Raw genomic sequence first — 24,846 nt, forward strand, 5'->3', positions numbered from 1 at the left:
GAATCCGTCGAGTAAGCTGCTCACAGTGTTGTTCGCATCCAATGAAAGGTAAAGGTGACAACTCCTGTAGAAAGTTTGCTTGAGAGATGGATGCTTTAGAAATCCTCTAGATCTTATTTCAATTAACTTGTAAGTTTCTGGAATTATGTCCGTTGGTGATAAAATAAGATCTGATGTGCAGCCATTGCAGATAAAAGGTTTTTTTATCTACAATATACTTTGTAAATCTAGTTGAAGCCTTGCACGCGACATATCCAGCTATGTATCTGTTTGTGTATAAAGATGCTTCTGATTCAGAACAGTCATGCTCATACATGACTTGTGCAGCTTCATTTAGCACAGTAGATCTGCAATCTCTATCCAGAATTGTGTCAACTTGTGCTTCCCATTGGTCTTTCCTTTGAATAGCATCGTCAATGTCTTTAATATTCAATAAAACATCGAATAATTCCGTAGATGAAACATTGCATCCTTTAGGTGGTTGTACAAGTGAATAAGTTGAAACTAGTTTATACACTTGTACAAAAAGACTAGAATCTGGGTGATCGTTTGCTCCACAGCAGTCACGCATCATTCCGAAAAAACGCTGTAAAGGAATAAATAACAATAAACAATCGTATTTTAAATTCCCATAATATTTGTGTATGCATACCTCTAAACTGTCTTGATTAAGACGAGCTGTCATCAAGTACGCAAATCCGCATTCTTTTACGAGATAGTCGCAAATCTCCAAAGTAGCTTTTAAAGATACTTTTAAGCCGTAAAATGAACTGTCCGAAATGAAATCATATTTATTTTCCTTTGCAGTAGACTCCCAATCTTGTAGATATTTTAAGAAATTTTCAACAATCTAAAAATATTTAAGATATTAGTCATTTGAGTTTCAAAAAGTAGCTAATGCTATTTAAAAAAAATTTTTTAAATTTTTTCTATCTACTGAATGAAAAAATGTATGAAATTATAAAGCTTCACACCTGGTAATATTCATTGCCTGGTTTCATTGCTTCTAATGGTGTACGACAATTCATGGCTGTAATGAGGCTCTTCCATCTTTGGCAAAATTTGATGGCAGGTTCACAATCTTCTAGCTCAGGGTGTCCATTTTTGAATAATTGTAGAACGTCGGCAACACCAAAAAACTATATTTCACAAAATTTAAAAAAATGAAATTGTACAATTTTTTAAGTTAAGCAATATTTACAGTATTACCTGAAATGCCAATTGAACATTCATTTTCTGGTAGAATTTTGGTTCTAAATGGTCTCTCTTCAATTTGAAATTTGCTTTGATGCCGTATGATTCTGGATCCTCCATTTCCAATAAGGCGTACCAGAAAATCAAAGCAATAATTCCGTCCGGTGTCTGAAAACACAATTATAATTGCATGAAGTTTATGAATTTATTGAAATAAAAAAAAATTAATTTATAATTTCAAAATAATAGTGTTAAAAATCAATTATGATTATTTACCCAAATTCCATCTCGTATACCATTCTTTAAGAAAAAGTTTCTTATACACTTAATCAAATGCGGGAAGTCTGATATAAACCATAATTTCCTCTTGTTGTCAATTATGTGAGGTATGCTAACGACTTTATCGTTAACACCGAAAACGCTCCACATCGTGCGATTCCATGTAGCACCGTCAGTTATAATCGCATCAACTTTCAATCCGGCCTTTTCTGCTAGCATTATACATTCTACTAGTAATTTATGAAGAACTGTTCCAGACGCACTCCCTTTACTTAAAAAACATCCTAATGTTTGAGCCCACTTTCCTTTAAATGGTTGGAACATTAGGACTAAGGCATGATCACCAGGTTTGCCTTTCTGGACTTGAGGAGTGTGGGCTCCTAAATCAGTGAAACCTTCTAATTTTAAATTCATTCTATTAAAATTTAAAGCTTTGGTTAGCTTCATTTCATCGACAAGAATGCAACCTGAAAATTAAGTTACAATATCCTTAGATATTTTTTAACATTCATTTCTGTAGAGAATATAAAACTTTAAATTTAAAATATTATAATCTCATTTATAATTACCATGAACATCCTCGGGCGGCATATTTTCAGTCTTCTTTTTAATACCTTCAAAAACACCTTTTTGAAAGCCGTATTGACTTTTCAGAAATTTCATGTAATTGTTTAAAGTCTTAATGCAGGGCAATGCCATTATTTCTCTTTTTATTAAATGTTCGTACGCCTTACAACTTTTAATTCTTAAAAGAATGCACTCATAAATCCATTCTCTATTATACCGTATCCCATTCTTGCTTTTAACTTTAGCAGTTGAAATAATTGCTCTCACAGCTTGTTGCTGCTCTTCTGTTAACGACACAATGTATTCATTTACTGCATCTTCTTTGCATTCAGCACACTTTGTTTTAAGAGTTTCAATTTTATTTTGTAGGCGTTTTGCCTGCAAGCGTAAACGTGTGATTATTTTCCAAATTTTTCATAATACATACTCTTTAAATACCATGCAATTATTATATGAATTTATATTTCTTACCTTTCTTGAAATTCTTTTTTTTTCATTTATCCTCTTGATTTTTTTTTGTAACAATTTGTTTTTTTTCCTGAGAATTGGCTCCTTATTTTTATTGGAACTTTTGTGCCGAAAATACCTGCATGGTTCACACAGTTCAATTTGAGGCCCTTTTTTATTAATTTCTTTTAGCAAAACAAATCCAGTGCAATTACTTGATCTGCAAAACATTTATTTCTGTAAATAGTGTTTATAATTAAATTAAATCATTTAAATATAAATAAACAGTACGAACCTTGTAAAGTCAGTTTTAAAGCATGGTAAATATTTAGTGACTTCATTTAATAGTTCGATGATTTCCTTAATATTTTTTACAGATTTCCAAGCATCTATACTTATTTCTCTGTCTGACACAAAAATCTATAAGTACAAACCAGTAACATATTAATAATGGTTTAACAATAACAATAACTTTTGTTTTAAATGAAAGTTATACACTGAATAATTAAAATTCTATGAAAGTGTACCTTTATCGTCATATCTGAACGTAGCACTATTTTATGAGAAGACTGTAAAAAATCTTTCCTCCAACAATTCCAAATAATGAAATCATTTTCCGGACTACGTGTTGCAATCCAGTATTCCGATGGCACGGGGATATATTATACTTTCTAAATATGACGTTGAAATTTTTTTCTTGCAAAAAAGTTTCATCCAAATCATTATTGACAGCAACTTCCACAAAGCTTGAATCGTTGCTTGGAAACAAGGATGGCACAGCCTCCTTTTTCAACCGAAATCTTTCGAGTCTCATACTACAAACATTACTTGCGGAGGCATATGCTTTAATCACTTCTTCTTCTAAAAAGTGAAGGTCACAAACAACATGTTTTTTTTCTAATGCTCTTCCATTTGGAATAGCATTTCTCCACTTTTCCAAAATTTCTTTCTAAAAAGATAAAGATATTTGTAAATTTCTGATATCTTCAAATGAATAATGGACATGTAAATAATGAAAAAAAATAAAATTCAAATTTTCTTCGTTTGTAAATTTAAAGAAAATAAAACAAATAAAAAAAATTGCTCTATTACCGTAGTTGGATGAAATAAACCCCGTTTCTCCTCTCCCTCCTTCATGTTGCGAAAATCCGAAGATTTACAACCTTCCACGAAACACGTTGGCATTTTCCTAAAAAACGTTTAACATGAAAAATATTTTTAATTATAAAATGTACATTGTACAATTCATTTGAATACACAAACAACATATAATTTTAAAAATCTACTCTATAGTTCCAGATTGTGGGACTATCAATTGCAAAAACAGACCTTTAAAATAAGGCTAGGAGTAATAAAAAATGTTCATTATTTCACAATTAATTTCAATTTTCATGACATTTAGGAAATTGCACTCTTTTAACAACAAGTAAATTAAATTTTAACAATTCTGACCGGCAGTATATCTAAACATGTTTACAGCACGCGTGAATCTTCAACTTGTAATTCGTTAAAATTCTTTTATTTATTAATTAACGAATATACTTACTGAAAGGAAATGCTTCACAAGAATTATTCTTCTAAAAACACATTCACATTTCAAGAAACTATAGCATTAAAAAACAAAAATAATAAAATTTAGAAACTCAGCAAGACCGGCAAACACCAAAAACAAACAAAATGTCGATAAACACATTTCACTATTGATCACGTGATCATCCGTGATTCCACAATTACCCGTAAGGATCGCCACTATCGCTTATTCTAGCTTCTAAGTACTTTACCAAGGGAATCGGCACGCATTTTGCCCACGAGTTCCAGCTCCTTATTATTACTTCGTGCTACTACGCTAGCTTTTTCTCAATAACAAGAGCGACAACTTTCGAACGTCACGCGCAGCGATAGCAGACGTTTCACAGTAAATAAAATAAAAAAATAAACAAACATTATTTAATAAACTAGCAAAATTCCCCTATTTGCGCCCATGTCCCATACATAATTTTTTATAACATTTTGCGTCAAAAACTCGACTAAATTGCTGTGATGGAAGGGGAAAGTGTGCGTAAAAGTACGATTTCCTCTCCTTTTAAGCACTAGTGCGTAAGAGACAGCGATTCAGTCGAGTTTTTGACGCAAAGGTAATATAAAAAAGTAATTTTCAAAAGACACGTCATAACATTACAATTCAAAAAACACGTGGAATCAGTAAAGACCAACTTCAAGTAAGGACAGAAGGACAGACCAAGCATTTTATTATTACACTAGCAAAATTAAACGCGCGCCAAATTGGGTCTTTAATTGTTTGTTATAAAGAAATTAAAGATTAATATTTTCAATTATAATTTAATTTATTAGAATATTATTACATATTAAATAATAATAATGAAAATTATATGTTTACAGGCCTCGGATTATACGACTTTTTCCGACTTTTTTCAAAAATACGACTTTTATCGATTTATTTTAATAAAATGCGACATTTTTTTTACATTTAAAAAAAATGTAAATAAAATACATTTTTTTAGTATAAAATGTAGATCTTCTTCAATTCATTTATTTAACAAATTTTGAACTAAAATGATTCTTCACTAAATTAATTATTTTTAATAATTTTAATGAAATACATCACAAATTCAATTATATCAAAATTATTTTTCAATTAAAGTTTTTATGAAATTTAACAATTGTTTATAATTTAAAAAAAAATATCCCAATAAAATTGGATTAGTTTTTAAAAATTTCAATTCAAAATAAACTAAAATTCAATTATTACCCGAAATTTTAATTCAAAATCAATTAAATATCCAATAATTATCCAAAATTTTCAATTTAAAATTTAATTATTTACCAAGTTTTCAATTTAAAATGAAATAAAATTCAATTATTTTCTAAAATTTCTATTTAAAATTAATTATCCAAATTTTCAATCAAAAATGAACTTCAATTAAATTATTATCCAAAATTTCAATTAAAATTCAATTATTTCCCAAAAATTTTCAATTTAAAATAAAATAAAATTTCATTATTACCCAAAATTTTAATTCAAAATCAATTAAAATTCAATAATTTAAATTTAAAAGCATCTAAAATTTAATTATTTCTAAAAATTTCAACTTTAACCCTTCGAAAAGGATTATTATTAAAAAAAAAATTCTTATTTAAAAATTTGTAAAATATTTTTGTTAAAATAAAAAACAAATCCACTTTTTTTGGAATATAAATCGACTAAAACGACTTTTTTGTGTCTTTAAGTTGATTCGAGGCCTGTGTTTTTATAATTAACACCGTCAGACACAATTTTTGACCCACAAAAAAATTTAACATTTTCGGAAACTAGGACTCAAAAAAAATATCCGTGTCTGGCCGTTTTGCTAGATCAAGTCGTTTGTTGTTTTTAGGGGTGAAAACAACCCCTAAATGAAAAGTGACAAGATATCTTTTAAAAATTATTAATATTTTATAAAACTTTGTATCTGGGGGTTTTCGGGGTCACTGATTATTAATCTGCAGTCAGATTTTCAAAATTCAAAATGGCGGATCCAATATAGCGATCAAATTTTCAGGCTTCGCACTCTTCGACTAAAAGCTACTATTTGCTACTTTTTTGATGGTTGGCTACTTTTTGGCTACTTTTTCACTATTTAGACAACTTTTTGTTACTTTTTTGCTGACTAATGAGTTCAAAACCTGTATATGGTTTTAAGTAATTTTAAATAGCACACAAAAATTGGATCTATAAAGTGCTGAATATCTTGCAGTTACTTTAACCCATTTAAATTTATGAAAAACTGTGAAAAATTGGTATTAAATCAGTTCTTTAAATTTCAAATATGCCTAAATAAATATTAATAAAAAACTTAAAGATTTTAAAATTTTCTAGAAATTAGAAGAAAATAAAAAAACTAGATAAAAATAAATATCTAAATAAAAATAAAAATAAACTATATAAATAAAAAAACTAGAAATTAAGAAAACAGAGTGATTTATCCCCACCACCGAAATATATATACCCACACAGCACATTAAATTTCCTGAATTTGTCCTGAATATTTCATTGAAAGATTCGAAATATTCCAATGAAAGGTCCATAAAATATTGCTGCAACATGAAAATGTCCGCCTATTTGAAATATTAAATAGTCAACTTGAGAAAATATTTCATTGAAATATTCCTGAAATATTACACATATCGATTTAGCAATATTCTGGAAATATTTCAAAAAGTGAAAAAATTTGTTAAACACATGAAATCAATAGGAATTTTCTGAAATATTCAACATCCTTAGGTTTCTAGAAAAGTAAAAACTACTGCGCAGTTCTACAGGCCATAGAAACTGAGTTAGACCAGTGCGCATCTTTGAAATTAAATATTTCCACAATATTTCAATGAAATATTTTCTCAAGTTGACCGTCTAATATTTCAAATAGGCGGACATTTTCCTGTTGCAGCAATATTTCATGGACCTTTCATTGAAATATTTCGAATCTTTCAATGAAATATTCAGGAAAAATTCAGGAAATTTAATGTGCTGTGTGGGTAGATAACCGGATATTTTTCACAGTTTTACATAAATGTTAATGCGCTAGGTTAAAGTAACCGCAAGATATTTAGCACCTTATAGATCTAATTTTTGTGTCTTTTTTGTGTTCTGTTTAAACTTACTTACTTTCACTGACCAACTTTGAAAACATATTTTATCTATTATTTTCATTTATTCACTTAATTAACAAACCCCCACAAAAAAAATTTTGTCCGGCAAAATAGACTAGTCATTCTTACGTATTTTGGGTCACTGAATCCGAATCCGGGGTCAGAATTTAAAAGTTGGTTCTTATTTTTAAGATAAACTCAAAAAACTGCTTAAAAAAGAAAAAAAATCAAAAAGTGAAAAAATTTTTGTATGACACTGCGATAGTGTAATTCAATGTATTTTTAGTCACTGATTCCGAATCCAAAGTTAGAATTGTTAGATTTGCTGAAATGTTTTGAGATAATTGCAAAAAACTCAATAAACAAAAATTCAAAAAAATTCAAAATCAGTTTTTTGGCATTATCTCCAAAATTTAAGCTTATCTCTCAATTCTGACTTCGAATTCGAATTCAGTGGAAAAAAGTACAATGTACATGGAAATACAATATCTTAGTGTTTCGGCAAAAAATTATCTTTGTCGACAGGAAAAACTAAGTGTTATTTTAACACCAGAACTGGTGTTAAAATAACACGCAACAAATTTTACTCTAAATCTGGGTTAAATCTTATGGGTTTTAGCATTGGAGAAATTTAACCGCAACAAAAATAACACCAGCTTTTTTCTGTGTCCCTAATTCAGGATTTTTATCAGATTTTTGCGATTATCTCTAAGAACTAAGACGTAACAATGACTACTCTATTTCGCCGGACAAAATTAATTTTTTTTCTGAGGCTGTGTAGTCAATAAAAGATAATAAATTAATTAATTCTGAACAAGAGACAGTAAAATACATTGTACATTTTAAAAGAGTTGTCAATATTTTTTATAATCTTTCTAATTGCTGAAAATGTGAGTTTTCCATATCTTCTCCATTTTAAACTCATATTTCAAGATAAATAATAAAATTTTTGACTTAATTGTTTTTATTTCGTTGTCTAAATATCATCCAGAATCATTTCGGAAAGTATCTATTTTTTTAAAAAATTAGGCCTTAACGACTTTTGATATAAAATATAATGGATTGAGTCAAAAATTTGTAATGACCTCTTTTGCCATTTAAATGTTCGAAAATTCTTTACTTTTATGGTATAATTTTAATTTTTTATACCCTAAAAACAAAGTATTATGCAAATTATTATGTAAATTAGGTGTTGAAATTTAATTTTTTTAAATTAAATACAATTTAATATATAAACTACACATATTATTAATTTTTTCCGTAGGCTACTTTTTTTACTTTTCAGGCTACTTTTTGCTACTATTTTTTTATTGACTAATGAGTGCGAAGCCTGAATTTTTAAAAAGTTATTAATTTTTTATTTTATATCTACCATTTTGAATTTTAAAAATTTAACATCAGATTCGTCATCAGCGACCCAAAAAACCCCTAGATACCAAGGTTTAAAAAAAATTTAATAACTTTTTAAAATTTTGACCGCCATATTGAATCCGCCATTTTGAATTTTTAAAATCTGACATTAGATTAATAATCAGCGACCCCGAAAACCCCCAAATACCAAGTTTTATAAAATATTAAAAATTCTTAAAAGATATCTTGTCAGTTTTTATTTAGGGGCTGTTTTCACCCCTAAAAACCACAAACGACTTGATCTAGCAAAACGGCCAGACACGGGTATTTTTTTTGGGCCCTAGTTTCCTAAAATGTTGGATTTTTTTGTGGGTCAAAAAAAAGTTGAATTTTGTCGGACGGTGTAATATTTAATAGGTATTCGTTGGCCCTGGTACCTTAAAAATTAATTTTTAAAAATAAATTTTTTTCAAATTACTATCTTGTACGAAATTTCCTGGCGCACCTTTTTTCTCATGATAAATTTTTTGTATTTGTATACAATTTTTGAATCAATATACAACTTTAAAAAAAAATTCGTTGGTAAACGTTGTGTACTTCAGCTTCGTGAATTGAATTTTCGAATTTGGAATTTTAAAGAAACTTATTCCGAAATTTGGAAACACAATTATACAACTTTGGCAAAAATGAGAAAAAGAATTGTCAAAATTTGACACGTCATAAGATTACTATTCAAAAAAACACGTGAAATCAGAAAAGGCCAACTTCAAGTTAGGACAGAAGGACAGACCAAGCATTTTATTGTTATATAATAATAATTGTGAGTTAACTATTTCGAATCACGTCATTTTTCTTTTGCGGTATGAAAGCTTGAAAAATATAGAAAATTTTGACCTATAAACAATTGTTTTTACTTTAAAAATGATTATTTTGGACCTTTATAATAATAAATATTATAAAAAAAATGTTTCATTTAATTTGGAAGGGTTACTCCGAAAAGAGATAAAAAAAAACTCATAGAATTTTATTATATTTTTTTCTTCTCATATTTGACTGTCACCTTTTCGGTGTTGTTTGTCTGCCCGGTAAAGAGCCCCCACAGCAACGAAAATTTCCTGAAAATTTCCTAAAGATTTATTTGCAAACTTCGGAAACTTTAATTGCAAAGTTTAGAGAAAATTGTATAAAGATTTAAATGTCCAAAATGAGTAAATGTTTGGCGTAAAACTTGACGGAAGATTTAAATTAAATTTTCCAGAAATTTTCGACGCGAAAATTGAGTGAAGATTTAAATTAAAGTTTCGTGAAATGTTTGGCGTAAAAGTTGACTAAAAATTTAAATTAAACATTTATTAACAATTTATACCGAAAGTTGAGTGAAAATGTAATTTAAATATTCAGTCAATTTTTGTGACAAACATTTCCTAAAAATTTAAATTAAATTTTCAGAAAAGGTTGGACGAAAATATTTGTAAAAAATACAAAAATAATATTTAAGAAGTATTAATATTATTATTAATAATAATAATAGATAGATCTTTATTATTATTATTATTATCAATAAAAAAAATTTACTATCTGGGATTAAAAATAAAATAAATAATATACAAACATTGTTGCTCTGCTTTGATTCACATTGAATCAAGCACTGCATGCTTGTTGAGCAAGAACTTTTGAAAACAAATTATGGGGTGCTGGGGATTGAACCTACATTCTCCGCGTGCTAGCTAAAGACCCTAACCACTACACTACAGATATCTGTCTGAAAAAAAAAAATCTTCCACACACTCTAAAACTTACAGATAGACAAGTGAGATCCTACTTATCGACTCAAAAGTCGATAATATGAAGTTGTAGAGTGTGTGGAAGATTTTTTTTTTTCAGCCAGATATCTGTATTGTAGTGGTTAGGGTCTTTAGCTAGCGCGCGGCGAATGTAGGTTCAATCCCCAGCACCCCATAATTTGTTTTCAAAAGTTCTTGCTCAACAAGCATGCAGTGCTTGATTCAATGTGAATCAAAGCAGAGCAACAATGTTTGTATATTATTTATTTTATTTTTAATCCCAGATAGTAAATTTTTTTTATTGATAATAATAATAATAATAAAGATCTATCTATTATTATTATTAATAATAATATTAATACTTCTTAAATATTATTTTTGTATTTTTTACAAATATTTTCGTCCAACCTTTTCTGAAAATTTAATTTAAATTTTTAGGAAATGTTTGTCACAAAAATTGACTGAATATTTAAATTACATTTTCACTCAACTTTCGGTATAAATTGTTAATAAATGTTTAATTTAAATTTTTAGTCAACTTTTACGCCAAACATTTCACGAAACTTTAATTTAAATCTTCACTAAAACAGGTTTTATATAGTATATACATATGTTGTAGGCCGATAAAAAATCAGGCAAGTAGCTAAAAGCCTAGGCGATTAGCCATAGTAGACAAGATCAGGCTGTTAGAAGAATAAGCTGTTAAAGGGCTACTAGACTGATGACTTTTAGGCAATTAGAATAAACACCCCAAGAAGCACGTAATATATCCTCAATATCAAGGTAATATTACACGTGAGATTCGTAATATAACGCTGTAATATTACAGTAATCTTACAGTGATCTTAAAATGTCCGCCTCAAGGTAATATTACCGGGAGTATTACTGTAATATTAACGGTAATATTACAGTAATATGTTAAAGTTCAAAAGAAATATTAATTTTTAATACACAAGAACACGGATATTGAAATGTAAAACATTGACAAGATAAAAATGTAAAGTTGAAATAGAATTTATTTCTTTTATTAGACACTATTGATTAAATTTATACAAAGTAAAGATTAATTATAAAATATCAAAAAGATCGTTCTTCCGTACTCGATAAATCGTTATTCGTTCGGACTTTATTATTTAAACGTTCACCGTTCACGTATTCGTACTTTTCGATCGTTCTTCTCAATGCGCTCGCAACATCTCTCTGTCTCAAAACACACACACGCATACGTTCAGATTGTTTCGCGATAGTCGCGCGCTCTATATTTTACCGCCAACTATTAATATTTTAAATAATATTAAATCAAGAAGTTTAATTACTTAACAAATATTACAGACTGATTTGAGTTATTCATAAAGCATAAAAAACGTAAATATATTATAAGTCAATTTGGCTTGTTGGTAAAACTCTGGACTCGTGTGCTTTGAGTTCGGGGTTCGATTCCCTGGATGGGTAGATTTTTTTCGTAAAGAAATGTTCCCATAATATTACTGTAATATTCTCTTGTAATATTACCTTAATATTACGGTATAATATTACTGCAATATTACTGTAATATTACCTTAATATTAGCGCGTAATATTACAGTAACATTACCGGTAATATTACCTTGAGGCGGACATTTTAAGATCACTGTAAGATTACTGTAATATTACAACGTTATATTACGAATCTTACATGTAATATTACCTTGATATTGAGGTTATATTACGTGCTTCTTGGGACTAATTATAATAGACCTTTTCATGCTGATCATTTTGTCCTCTTCCAACTCATGCGTCATTGTATGCGCTAGATAAGAACAGAACGATCAGCATGAAAAGGTCTATTGTATCTTTTTCTTATTTAAATCTCCATTTTAATTCATTATAAATTAAATTAAATATTAGGGTAAATCCCGGAGAGTTGGAACACTTGTTCTATATCCGAATATATTTTACCAACTGTAATTTTATTTTTGCATGCAAGTGCCTAACAACAAATTAACAAAATTCTCTTTATGTACCATTATTTTATTTTAGCGAATTTTATTGAACCTTGCATGAAATTTACCCACAAAATTTATGCCCTGTCTATATGAAAAATATAGATCAAGAATATTTTTTCTACACTGTAGCTTCACTTATATAAAGTCACACTTATTTTAAGGCCCACTTATTTTAACCATTTTTGGTCTCACTTATTTTTACTTAGACGAGGTCGATCGCGCTAGTTTATTTTATTTCATCATAACTACAAACAATTTTAACAATAAATAAATTTTATTTATTTTTTTTATTTTATTTTTTATTTATCTATAGATCTTTCCAAACCTTCAAAGAATTCTTTCACATTCATTTTTAACACTACTTAACGTCAAAAAATATATTTCTTTTTTAAGTTGTCAAGAACAATCAATTCCATTGGTTGTTCCATTCTATCATAAATAATGAAACACGCATTGAGGTTAAAATAAGTGCCAATTTTTCACCAGAATTTGCTCTGGCAAATAAACTAAAAATGTCGTATTTAAGTTTCATTTATCAATTTGTTTCGTCTCACCCGGACAATTTCATCTCTCCTGGAATTGACATTTATTTTCAAAACAAATTTTTAAATATCAGAAATAATGAAAAGTTAAAACTGATTTTCAGGTTTATATAGAAGCATTAAAACTAAATCATCGCACTTGAATTGGTTTGCGATGTTAATTTCTTTTAAAATTACAAAGGTTTGAAAAACGTGTTTCATCTCTCTCGGACTTACCCTAGCAATAAAAAAAGGTAATTAGAATCACCCCCTCAGCACCGAAAGTTTCGGTTTTTAATATATATTTGCAAATTCAGTGTTTTTTAATTAAAAAATAATGTTTTCATCAATATTTTGAAAAGGGGAGCAGCTGAGATTTTCTGCAAAATTGCATTTGCCTATTTTAGATGTGCTTTAAAAGATGCAACTATAATTTTTAGTCACCATTTTAATGACTCTTGAATTTGCTGAGGAGAGGTGTGTCTCAAAATTTATATAATTTAGAAAAATTTATTTCATTTTTATTCTAAGTGCAACTTATATTCCATTAATCGAAAATATTTCGTAAATTTTTAATTCCAAAAATATTTGTCAATTATGAATTCCGTTGAAGAGAAAACATTTACTTGGGTCCCAAGTAGTTTTTGCCTGGCAAACGCAAGATCTATTAAAAGCCTGGTTAAAACTCAGATGATAAGGTAGGAAATGCTTGAATTAAGCTGGGAAATTCAAACATTTCCTACCTTATCATTTGAGTTTTAACCAGGCTTTTAATAGATCTTGTGTTTGCCAGGCAAAAACTACTTGGGACCCAAGTTGTGTTGACTTTAATGCTATTACTTGAGTCACTCAGGCAGTTACTACTTGGGTCTCCGGTTATCGTAGCCTTTTCTTTCTCTCCGTGCAACGGACCTATATACTTAGGCTGCAATTTGGTAAACTCACCTGTCACAATCGGATTCGTCCCGGCTGAAAAAACTTTTCCAAGAAAATGTACATGTTCTTGTACATATTTTTTTGTGTAGGTTTCATGTAAATTTTCTTGTACCAGATGTGGAACATGTTCTTGTACATGTTCATTTATGTCTTTTAAATTAAAAATTAAAAACTTTAAAGGCTGCGCAGTAGTTTTCTTAAGCCTTTACAGCAGCGCAATAATTTTTAGCATGCATAAGTGAAGAGTCTTAATAATTATAACTTATTAAAATTTCAAATTTTTTTCAAAAACATTTTTAAACAAATGTTCTTGTACAAGAACATAAACGTGTTCATTTAAAAGTACTTGTACATGAAACCTGCACAAAAAATATGTACAAGAACATGTACATTTTCTTGTACAAGTATATTTTCTTATCCAAGATCTTGTACAAGTTCTGGTACAAGAACATGTCTCAATTCCGGATGCTGAACTTGTTCAAGAATATTACTTGAACATGTACAAGAAAATGTACAAGTTCATTAATGAACATGTACAAGAACTTGTACATTTTCTTCTACAAGGTTTATCAGTCGGAGTCCCTATTGTAAATTCCCGTATGAGATCCCAGATAAAATCACTTATGGCTTCTCATATGAGATACTACATGAGATCTTACGGGAATCCTATATGGAAACTCATGAGACAAATCTCATAAGTGTCCATATAGAATTCTATATGAGATCCCACATAGGATCCCACATGGGAATATGTAGTAGTTATTTAAAAAAAGTATATGAGCGACTCCACGTCAAGTGATCACACTGATTTAGGCTATTTTGGTAACTTTTTATAATATTGACAATTTGGGTTCCTTTAAGGGTCAAAAAAGAAATCCTAAGTAGGGGAGACCGGGGTTACTTGGCGCACTTTTTACTCTTTGTTGTGTAACTCACTCATTTTTGCTTTTTTAAAAAGTTAATGTATAGAAAACTTGTAACATATCAGCTTTAATTAAAAAAAAGAAAGTTGAAATATATTTAATACTTTTATTTTTATACCACTTTATTTGAAGCTGTGCAAAGCGCGCCAAGCAACCCCGGTCCGGGGTTACGTGGCGCAGGAGTGAAATTAAAATTAAATTATATGATTTAAAGTTTAAATAATATAAGACTTAACAAAATAAGTCTTGTACTGTAATTTTACAATAAAATTATTTTAAATTTAAAAATTAGAAAATTTCATTTAAACTAAATGAAATTTGATTTAAATGAAATCGTAAATTACCAAAAAATATATTTTTTAGGTTTCCGTACTCGGTTCGGAACCCTATTAATATCGGTTTTTTTGAAATCGTGTACCCCCCCCTAGCGGCCACACAAATTTATCTGGAGGGCTGAAAATTAGTACACATATGTATTTAAAAGATGTTTCTAAAAGATTTTCTAATGCATTTTCGCTGCGAACACAGCTCATCAGGACTACGAAAAAATCCACAAATTAATAAGATTTTTTCGTAGTCCTGATGAGCTGTGTTCGCAGCGAAAATGCATTAGAAAAGCAATAAAGACTAACTAAAGAAGAATTTTGTTAATTTTAATTATACGGACCAAAGGCCACAAACTTGAAAATAGTAAAAGTTATAAACAAATTTTATTTTTTTTTTAAATATTTTTTTCTTAAAGTTTAAGATCTTTTGTTTAAAAAACATTCTCAACATTTCTCTCTATTTTTAGTAGTGAAACAGTAATAAGTAAAGCAAAAAAATATTGCTCTAATTTGTTATTGTATAGATATCTCGAAAGACATTGTGGAGAATGTTCATGAATTTAAAAAAAAATTGGAGATATACTTTTCGAATTATTTAAACAATTAAAATTGTTTTTTTAATAAAAATAAAAATTTTTTAATTTTTTTTTTGGAAAATTTTTTTCATGAAAAAGCATCTAAATTCAAGTATTTAAAAAAAAATTCATCCCGATTGGTTAAAGATTACGGATGTTATATTAAATCAAAAACAAAAATTACAAAAAATTTATAAGTGCAACCCTACTGAAAATTCTCATGTAGGATCTTATATAGAATCTTACATAAATTCATATATTAAACACCACATAAAATCCTATGTGTCATGTAAGAAACTATATAGGATCTTATGAAAAATCATGTCTAACGAAAATTAAAGCAAGTAAAAATTTTGACAATTTCAAAATTTGATGAAATATTAAAGTCTTTAAAATGAATATTAGTTTAAATAACAATTCTCCAACATAGAAATTCTGTTAAATATTAATTCGAAGAAATTAAAATTCATGCTTAAATTAAATTCAAGTTATTGAAATTCTGTCAAATGAAAATTTCAACAAATTCATTTTTGTAATGGATTCTGTATAGGAAATCCCATTTTGAGAGTGGGTTTTAAATGGGATGCCTAATTGGAGCCAGAGTGGCCCCAATGTATACTTGGGTTAACGAATCACTTTATAAAGTGGTAAAATATACTACTTTTTTTTAGTTTTTGTAATTATTTCAAAATCACTTTTACCAAATATATTCTGTGTTATATTTTAACTACTTCTTTTATAATTAACATAACTAGTTAAATTCATAGAAAAGCTGTTGAATTACACAAGGTAATTAAAAAGTAGACAAATTTATTTAAAATTTTTTTTATGTAGTTATATAGGTTACATATTTATTTTAAAAGAAAGTTTTAAGAAATATCATCCCCCATGAACGTCGATGGAACATCTATGTCAGACAATAGTCTATTGCGCATGTACTTATGTTGGTTAACCCCAGTAGAAATTTATTAATTTTATTTCAGTATGACTCTATTCTAGTTATAATATACATCATTAAAGAGGTGAAAGGAATCTCAATAAAAGCAATGGACATAAAAAAATTAGTAAGTTTAAACGATTTAGTATCATTATAAAATTAAATACTTTCGCGGTTATATGTATATAAAAATATCAGTGTTCATTGATGAAAAAAGTTTAATATAAACAACAAAAGCTGACAATATATTTCTATTCTCTCTTTTCATTACATCTTTACATAATTTTAAAAACACTTACATTTTTTGTTTTATAAAAAAAATCGTAATTAAATTTAAAATTATAGAATGTGAAGAGAAATTATTACAAGTAATTTTTAAAAGTATAATTAAAATTACACATTGTAAATGACCTACTTCAAAAAATGTTTATAAATAGTAAAAATTAGTAAATATAATAAACTAAAAAGAAAATAGGTAATTACGAAATAATATACATATGTGTATTAAATTATTATTCAAGAATCGTAGGATAAGTGTTAAGATTGTTTTTATTTATTTTTTATTCAACAAGTACCTCGGACGTCCGCAAGTAACCGTCTTTCTGTTCAATTTTTATTTTCCTCTTAAAATAAAAGTAATTGTTTTCGTTATTATTATTAAAATATATATTTATTTGCAATATTATTTTTTATTGTCATTCTAAATTTATTTCTGTTTGTGTAATTAAAATACTACGATAAAATTTATATATAGTGAATGCTTATAGATAAACATTTATCTTATAAAGTATATCACGTTTTTAATTAATTAATTTAAATTAAAAAAATTAATGGAAGTTAAAAAATCAAAAATTCATATTTTAACCGAAATTTCTAAATATTAATCAAAAAGAATATATAATTTATAATTATTTACAATTATATCGATTGGTTTTAATGCAAGGAACACAATTATTTTATATTTAAACTGGAATTTAAATAAATATAAAATTTTTCAGCTAAAATGTGTATTTTCTATTTTTTAACTTTCATTAATTTATTAAATTTACCTCAAATGTAAATTTTATATATACCAATCGATTCGTTTTCATGTAAGGAATACAATTATTTCATCTATAAACTTAAATTTAAAAAATCAGAAAATTTTATTGCAAAAATGTAAATTTTTGATCTTTTAACTTTCATGAATTCTTTAAATTTAAATTAAAACTATACTTTATATATACTGATCGATTTGTCTTGACGTAAGGAATATGATTTTATTATATATAACCTTAAATTTTTCTATTTAAAAATTTTTTGGTTTAAAAAAAGTTTTTGGAAAAAAGACGATAAAATTTTATTTTTGGGTATTTTTTAAAATCCTTTGGTCAGATTTGAGATATTAATATGATAAATGAACCTACCAAATTTTATCTAAATCCATTAAAACCTGTTAAAGTTATCTTCTAAACAAAAAAGGGATCCATACACAAGGAAGCAAAATAATGAAAGAAATAATTATTATAATTTAAAATATTATAATTTTCTGTAATAATCATTATATAAAAAAATTCATATATAATAAAATAAATTTATAAATAATAGGTAATAAAAATTATATTATAATAATTGAAACTTTTTTTTCTATAAATAACAAGTAGGAAATATACTGGTGCTGCACACAATGAACAATATTTTTTTTTACTTTAAACTGTGACTTATAGTACCTATGTGACTTAATTAATGACGATAAATAAAAATATCAGTCGCGTTAACCATAAAATATTACGAAATCAAGAATTGTCAAAACGTTAGAAAAACAAAAGGAACAAAAAAACGACTAACTTCAAGTGTGGACAGACGGAATGAATGAATACGGAAATTATTATATGTAATTATTATATGTAAAAAAAAATAATAATAATAATTCAATATCCTACTTATTTTTTACCCAAAGTGAGTAGACTTTGAAAAAATACAGAAATCTGTAAAAAAAAAACGATAAAACAGTACCTAAGTCAAACACTATCAAAGTCATTAGTACTGTGGATATTTATATTATTAACAATATTAACTTTTTTATATAAGATACTTTAAGATTTGGCTTATTTTATTACATAATTGTTACTTAATCGAAAATTAATTTTATAATTTTCCATTTCATCCAATTGGAATGATGTTTTTAAAATTACTCGAACTTTATTTGTTCTTAAAATATTTCATTTTTCATTAATTTTTATTAGTTAATTAATTGATATCTCTAAAACAAAAAATAATGCCATCTTAAAATTTTAACTATATCGTTATAAGTAAAACAAAAAAATATTGCTAAAGTTTGTTATTGTAAATATCTGCAAAAACATTAAAAATTTCAAATTTGTACAATTATTTATTACTACAATTTACTGAATTTTAGAAAAAATCCAAAACATGACTTCGTCTTTTCATATGAAATGCCTTAAGTAACATCACAATAAAAAGTTTTTCCGTTTGCAAAATAAAGCAACACGTGTTTTTTTAGTTTTTAAATTGGTTACTTTAACTAAAATTAGAGCTGAAATTGTCAGAGTAGTATAATGAAAAATAAAGTTTATTTCAGAAAGAACAATTTTTCTACAAAAAATAGTTAAGGGGGGATTCTACTTTAGAAGGCTTAAAAATAGTGCTTTTTAAGAATTTTTTTAGAAAGGAAAAAAATTTAAACCTCCAGAATTTTTGGAATGTTTTTGTATATATGTGACGCTACATGAGAAAAAGCACCTTAGCTCCCAAAAAATTAATTTTCAGTTTTATAAGCGAATCGGTAGTATTTAAGTTGCTCTTTCATATACAAAAGTAAAAAATTAACTGATTAAACGAACTTACCTTAAGGGAAATTCAATCGGAATTATATGAGTCATCCCATTCGAATAGATTAAGGGGGGACCCTCAATTAGACGTTTAAAAAATGCATCATTTTTGGGATTTTTTTTCTCTTGTAAAATAACTTCAAACATTTTGTAATTTATAGAGTACTTTATTGCATGTCTTGACAGTGTAAAATAATTATTGAAGACTGAAAAAAAACATTTTTACTATTTAAATTTACACCGTGGCTATGACACCTGATTTTGTCTGTGTACATTCTAGCGCTCTAAATTATTTTCTGAAACAAAAAAACCAATTTTTTTTAACTTTAGAATAATACCTTCGATGTGATATTTCGATTTTTTAAAAAAATGTCGAAATTGATTTTTCTTACCGAGTTTTACGTTAAAAGTGATTTTTCATGCATGAAAAATTGACTTTGAAATTCCAAAAAAATATAAAAAATTTTTTTTCTCAAAAAACACTTAATGTCACGTTGAAGACAATTTAAATAGCTTTAAAATGAGCTATGGTAAAGCCCGTTTGGTTCAATACAGCGTTTTCAATCGTGTACACAAAATCGAAAAATGGTGTTTCGAGAAAAACGCGTTTAAAGTTTTAAATACATAAAAATTGGATGTAAATAACCTGGCGCGTCCTGCTAAAAATTTTGTAAATCCTTCAATAATACAGATATCGATTTGAAATTTTGAAGGTATATTCTTGAATAGTTGTAGAATCGATTAAAATTATTTCAAAAAAATCGATTTTTTTGACCCGATAAATGAGGTTCCCCCCTTAATACCCTACCGGAAGGGTGTTACTGGATTGGTACTGGGAAATTGGAACTGAGGGCTCAGTACCAACTCAGTACTAATTTGGTGCATTTTGGTACTGAAATGGAACTGGGAAATTTATCTGCGAAAAGGGTCGAGATACCGTTTATACCCTCATCTCAACCCTCATGAAAGTGAAAAGCGACTAGCTTTTTCAATATGTTTAAACTAATACTTTATATTTATTTCAATATTATATTTGTTTTTTCTGGATTTATATTATTTTCATACATTATTATGCATATGATATGTCCTTTGGCAGCTAAATTAAGAAATGATGTCCATTTTTTTATCAAACTTAGGGTACGGTCACACTATCTCATGCATGCACTGTGCATGCATGCAGAAACATTTAGCCGGTCACACTTCAACAAAATCTAGTAAATGTAGTGATGCATATGAGCAAGACGATCCGAGAAACGAGCGAGAAAATCGGACTTTTTAATTTTGACAACCGAGAATATAGTTTGTTTTGTTTTAATAAAACGATCTTCTCGACTATCCGAGCGAGCTTCACGAGTATCTCGTTTTGCAAATTCAAACATGTAAAAATTAAACGGAGGTTAGTAGAAAAATGATTTTAACTTTTTTGGTTAAAAGATTAATAAATTACTATTAATATATTAATAACTGTTAACGAAAAATAATAATTCTTTTAACAAATTAAAGTTATTTATTATTCTAACCATGTGAATTTTGATAATTCCACATTGTTAAAAAGTATAAATCAAATAAATTTATCGAATTAGTGATAATTTCTTTTATAAATTAAAATTAGTTAGGTATAATTCTAATCATGTAAATTTTAAAAATTACACATTGTTACAAACTATAAATTAAATAAATTGAAATAAATAATGAATTATTAAGGAATAAATCGTTAATTTATATTTAATGTATAATTTGGTTTAATTTAATGTTAATTTTTGCTAAGTATTATTTATTAAATAATACATTTAACCTACCATTTTTTTGTTTATTAACCTTTAAAAACTATATTTATATAAAACTTTCAAACTAATAATCTTAACTATATATTAGATAAAATTAAACTTTTGAAAATGCTAATATACCTCTCTAAGGATCTTTTAAGATTTTGAGTTTCTTTTAATAATTCTCCCATTATCTTTGACGTTTCCGAGATACTCCGAGAACTCGATCGTTTTTGTGTTAGTTTTCGGGACGAGACGATTTGATAAAAACAAATAAAAACTCGAGTTGTTTTTTAAAAAATGACAGTTAAAAACGAGAAATTTCGCGCGAGATAATCGATCTTCTCGTATCGTTGTGCATCACTAAGTAAATGTTTAGTAAATTTCTAGTTACAACAGAAATTTTTGGAAAATTACTAGAAAGTTACTAAATATTCACTAGATTTCGTTGAAGTGTGACCGGCCAAATGTTTCTACAAGCATGCACAGTACATGCATGAGATAGTGTGACCGTACCCTTAAGGTATAAGAGATAAATTATAACTTTTTTAAATGTAATTATTTTTTGATAAATTTTAGATATTCATAACCTGGAAATATTAACGAATCTCAATATATATTTTTTGAAGTTTAGTTATTAAAATTACAAATTTTTTAAGCAATAAAACTCGGGTTAAAATTCTAATCCTTCAACAAAGGACCTAGGGGTCTATTGTTCAAGGAGGGATTGCAATATAATTTCCAAACTTAAAAGAAATTTTCTACAAACTATTATGTTTTTTTTTGCTGTTTTACACGCAGATCGTGAGAAACGTTTTGTTGATCTAATATACCTTTAAAACTATTGTTAAAGTACTTTAAAAATGTCTTTATGGGTTAACAGGTAGTGGTATTGAAGTGGAACCACATGGGATCCTATGTAAAACCCCATTCCCCATATGGGAAACCATATAAATCCCCATGGGAAATTTGGACAGGAATTGGCATAGGAAAATATCAAAACGAGGTTCCTCCTTTCCCATGTCATTTCTTATGTCAAATCCCATGTCAAATATCATGTTAAATACCATGTTACATACTAATTGGGATCCTTTATCATTTTTTTGAAAAATTTTCCCATGTCAAACCCCATGTCATTTCCCAACCCACACAGCACTGAAAGTTTAGTAAACATTTATTAAAGCTTTAACTGCAATGTTCGGAATGTTTAATTGCAAACTTGAGTAAAGGTTGCATAAATATTAAAATGTCCGCCATGAATAAATGTTTATCAGGAAAGTTGAGTAAACATTTAAATTAAATATTCGTTAAATGTTTATCAGGAAAGCTGAGTAAACATTTAAATTAAATATTCTTAAATGTTCATCAGGAAAGTTGAATAAACATTGAAATTAAATGTTCGTTAAATGTTTAGTTCGAAAGTTGAATAAACATTGAAATTAAATATTCAGTCAATTTTTGCGACGAACATTTCCTGAAAATTTAAATTACATTTTCAGAAAATAAAAATAAATAATATTTAAGAAGTATTAATAATAATAATAATAAAAATAATAATAATAATAATAATAATAGATCATTATTATTATTATTGTATTAATTTATATTAATAGTTGTTAATTATTATTATTATTAATTATTAGTTATTAATTATCGGAGGACAATAAAAAAAATTTATTTTTTTGTGAATAAAAATAAAATAAATAAGTTTCAACATCGTTGCTCTGCTTTGATGCTTTGTTTCACATTGAATCAAGTATTGCATGCTTGATAAAGAACAATTTTTGAAAACAAATTTGGGGTGTGCTGGGGATTGAACTTACGTTCGCCGCGCGCTAGCTAAAGACCCTAACCACTACACTACAGATATCTGACTAAAAAAAAAAAATCTTCCACACACTCTACAACTTTCTGATAGACAATTGATCCTACTTATCGACTCAAAAGTCGATAATATAAAGTTGTAGAGTGTGTGGAAGATTTTTTTTTTTTTTTAGTCAGATATCTGTAGTGTAGTGGTTAGGGTCGAGTAGGGTCTTTAGCTAGCGCGCGGCGAACGTAAGTTCAATCCCCAGCACACCCCAAATTTGTTTTCAAAAATTGTTCTTTATCAAGCATGCAATACTTGATTCAATGTGAAACAAAGCATCAAAGCAGAGCAACGATGTTGAAACTTATTTATTTTATTTTTATTCACAAAAAACTAAATTTTTTTTATTGTCCTCCGATAATTAATAACTAATAATTAATAATAATAATAATTAACAACTATTAATATAAATTAATACAATAATAATAATAATGATCTATTATTATTATTATTATTATTTTTATTATTATTATTAATACTTCTTAAATATTATTTATTTTTATTTTCTGAAAATGTAATTTAAATTTTCAGGAAATGTTCGTCGCAAAAATTGACTGAATATTTAATTTCAATGTTTATTCAACTTTCGAACTAAACATTTAACGAACATTTAATTTCAATGTTTATTCAACTTTCGAACTAAACATTTAACGAACATTTAATTTCAATGTTTATTCAACTTTCCTGATGAACATTTAAGAATATTTAATTTAAATGTTTACTCAGCTTTCCTGATAAACATTTAACGAATATTTAATTTAAATGTTTACTCAACTTTCCTGATAAACATTTATTCATGGCGGACATTTTAATATTTATGCAACCTTTACTCAAGTTTGCAATTAAACATTCCGAACATTGCAGTTAAAGCTTTAATAAATGTTTACTAAACTTTCAGTGCTATGTGGGAAGTAAAAACCTTTATCATTTATTGAAAAATTTTCCCATGTGAAATCCTTTATCATTTTTTTGAAAAATTTTCTCATGTCAAATCCTCTTTCGCCTTATCGAAAATACCCACATGGGGAAGCATATGGGAATCCACATGGGAAACCATATGGAAATCCACATGGGACACCATATGGGAATCCACATGGGAAATGGAATACGATATCATGTGCATTCTTCCAAATGATAAAACAAATAGATTTAAGCATAGGAAATCATATAAGATTTCATATAGATTCTGAAATTTCAACCTAAGATTTCACATGGATTTACATATAGGAAACGATATAGGATTTTTTTCGGGAATTTTTTAGTTGGCTGCTTTATGCAGACGGCAGTTAAAATATCAAATAATAATACTGCAACTCATCTGAAAATAAAAAAAAGTTTACTTTACTTATGCCTTAGACTCTTAGCTTTTATAGTATTCCAGACTGATCTCAACTGTGAGAGAAAATATTTTCACCATCTGGTGGCGAAACAATGAAACTATAATGACGGTCAACATCTAGATTGATGGGAATTGATATGAGAAAATTTTTCGAAAAATGATAAAGGATTTCACATCGGAAATGACATTGGAAAATTTTTCGAAAAAATGATAAAAGATTTCACATGGGAAATGACATGGGAAAATTTTTCGAATAAATGAAAGAGGATTTCACATGGAAAATGACATGGGAAATGACATAGAAAATTTCAATATAGATGTTGATCGTCATTATACTTTCATTGTTTCGCCACCAGATGGTGAAAATATTTTCTCTCACAGTTGAGATCAGTCTGGAATACTATAAAAGCTGAGAGTCTAAGGCAGAAGTAAAATAAACTTTTTTTTATTTTCAGATGAGTTGCAGTATTATTATTTGATATTTTATCAAATAATTAATTTTTTTTGTAAACTGCCGCCTGCATAAAGCAGCCAACTAAAAAATTCCCGAATAAAATCCTATATCGTTTC

The 24,846-nt window shown here is 27.4% G+C and overlaps 2 protein-coding genes across 4 annotated transcripts in view; one reads left to right on the top strand and one right to left on the bottom strand.

The window, feature by feature from the left end:
* Positions 1-1,920: 1,920 nt before the first annotated feature.
* On the bottom strand, positions 1,921-3,358 carry LOC127285249 (uncharacterized). 2 transcript variants are annotated; one of them, XM_051311151.1, is made up of 3 exons: positions 3,015-3,358; positions 2,512-2,907; positions 1,921-2,418 (listed from the first exon to the last, which is right to left on the bottom strand). In XM_051311151.1, exons 2-3 carry the CDS (start codon positions 2,716-2,718, stop codon positions 2,029-2,031), a joined length of 597 nt encoding a protein of 198 aa, XP_051167108.1. In that variant the 5' UTR covers positions 2,719-2,907; positions 3,015-3,358; the 3' UTR covers positions 1,921-2,028. The 2 variants fall into 2 exon arrangements, with proteins under 2 accessions (XP_051167108.1, XP_051167107.1); XM_051311150.1 differs by having other exon boundaries at positions 2,512-3,358.
* Positions 3,359-16,479: 13,121 nt separating this feature from the next.
* LOC127285248 (uncharacterized) overlaps positions 16,480-24,846 on the top strand; it is a 72,128-nt gene continuing 63,761 nt past the window's right edge. The window contains exon 1 of one of the 2 annotated variants that reach the window (XR_007843579.1): positions 16,480-16,597. Coding sequence is in view for 1 of the 2 variants with exons in the window: in XM_051311149.1 (XP_051167106.1) it covers positions 16,580-16,597 (18 nt within the window). In the remaining variant the exon portion in view is untranslated. The remainder of the gene's footprint in view (positions 16,598-24,846) is intronic. The other variant, XM_051311149.1, reaches the window with a different exon arrangement.

Source organism: Leptopilina boulardi, unplaced genomic scaffold (assembly GCF_019393585.1).
Source record: "Leptopilina boulardi isolate dan_hultmark-lab unplaced genomic scaffold, ZJU_Lbou_2.1 LbouV2_330, whole genome shotgun sequence".
Taxonomy (NCBI): domain Eukaryota; kingdom Metazoa; phylum Arthropoda; class Insecta; order Hymenoptera; family Figitidae; genus Leptopilina; species Leptopilina boulardi.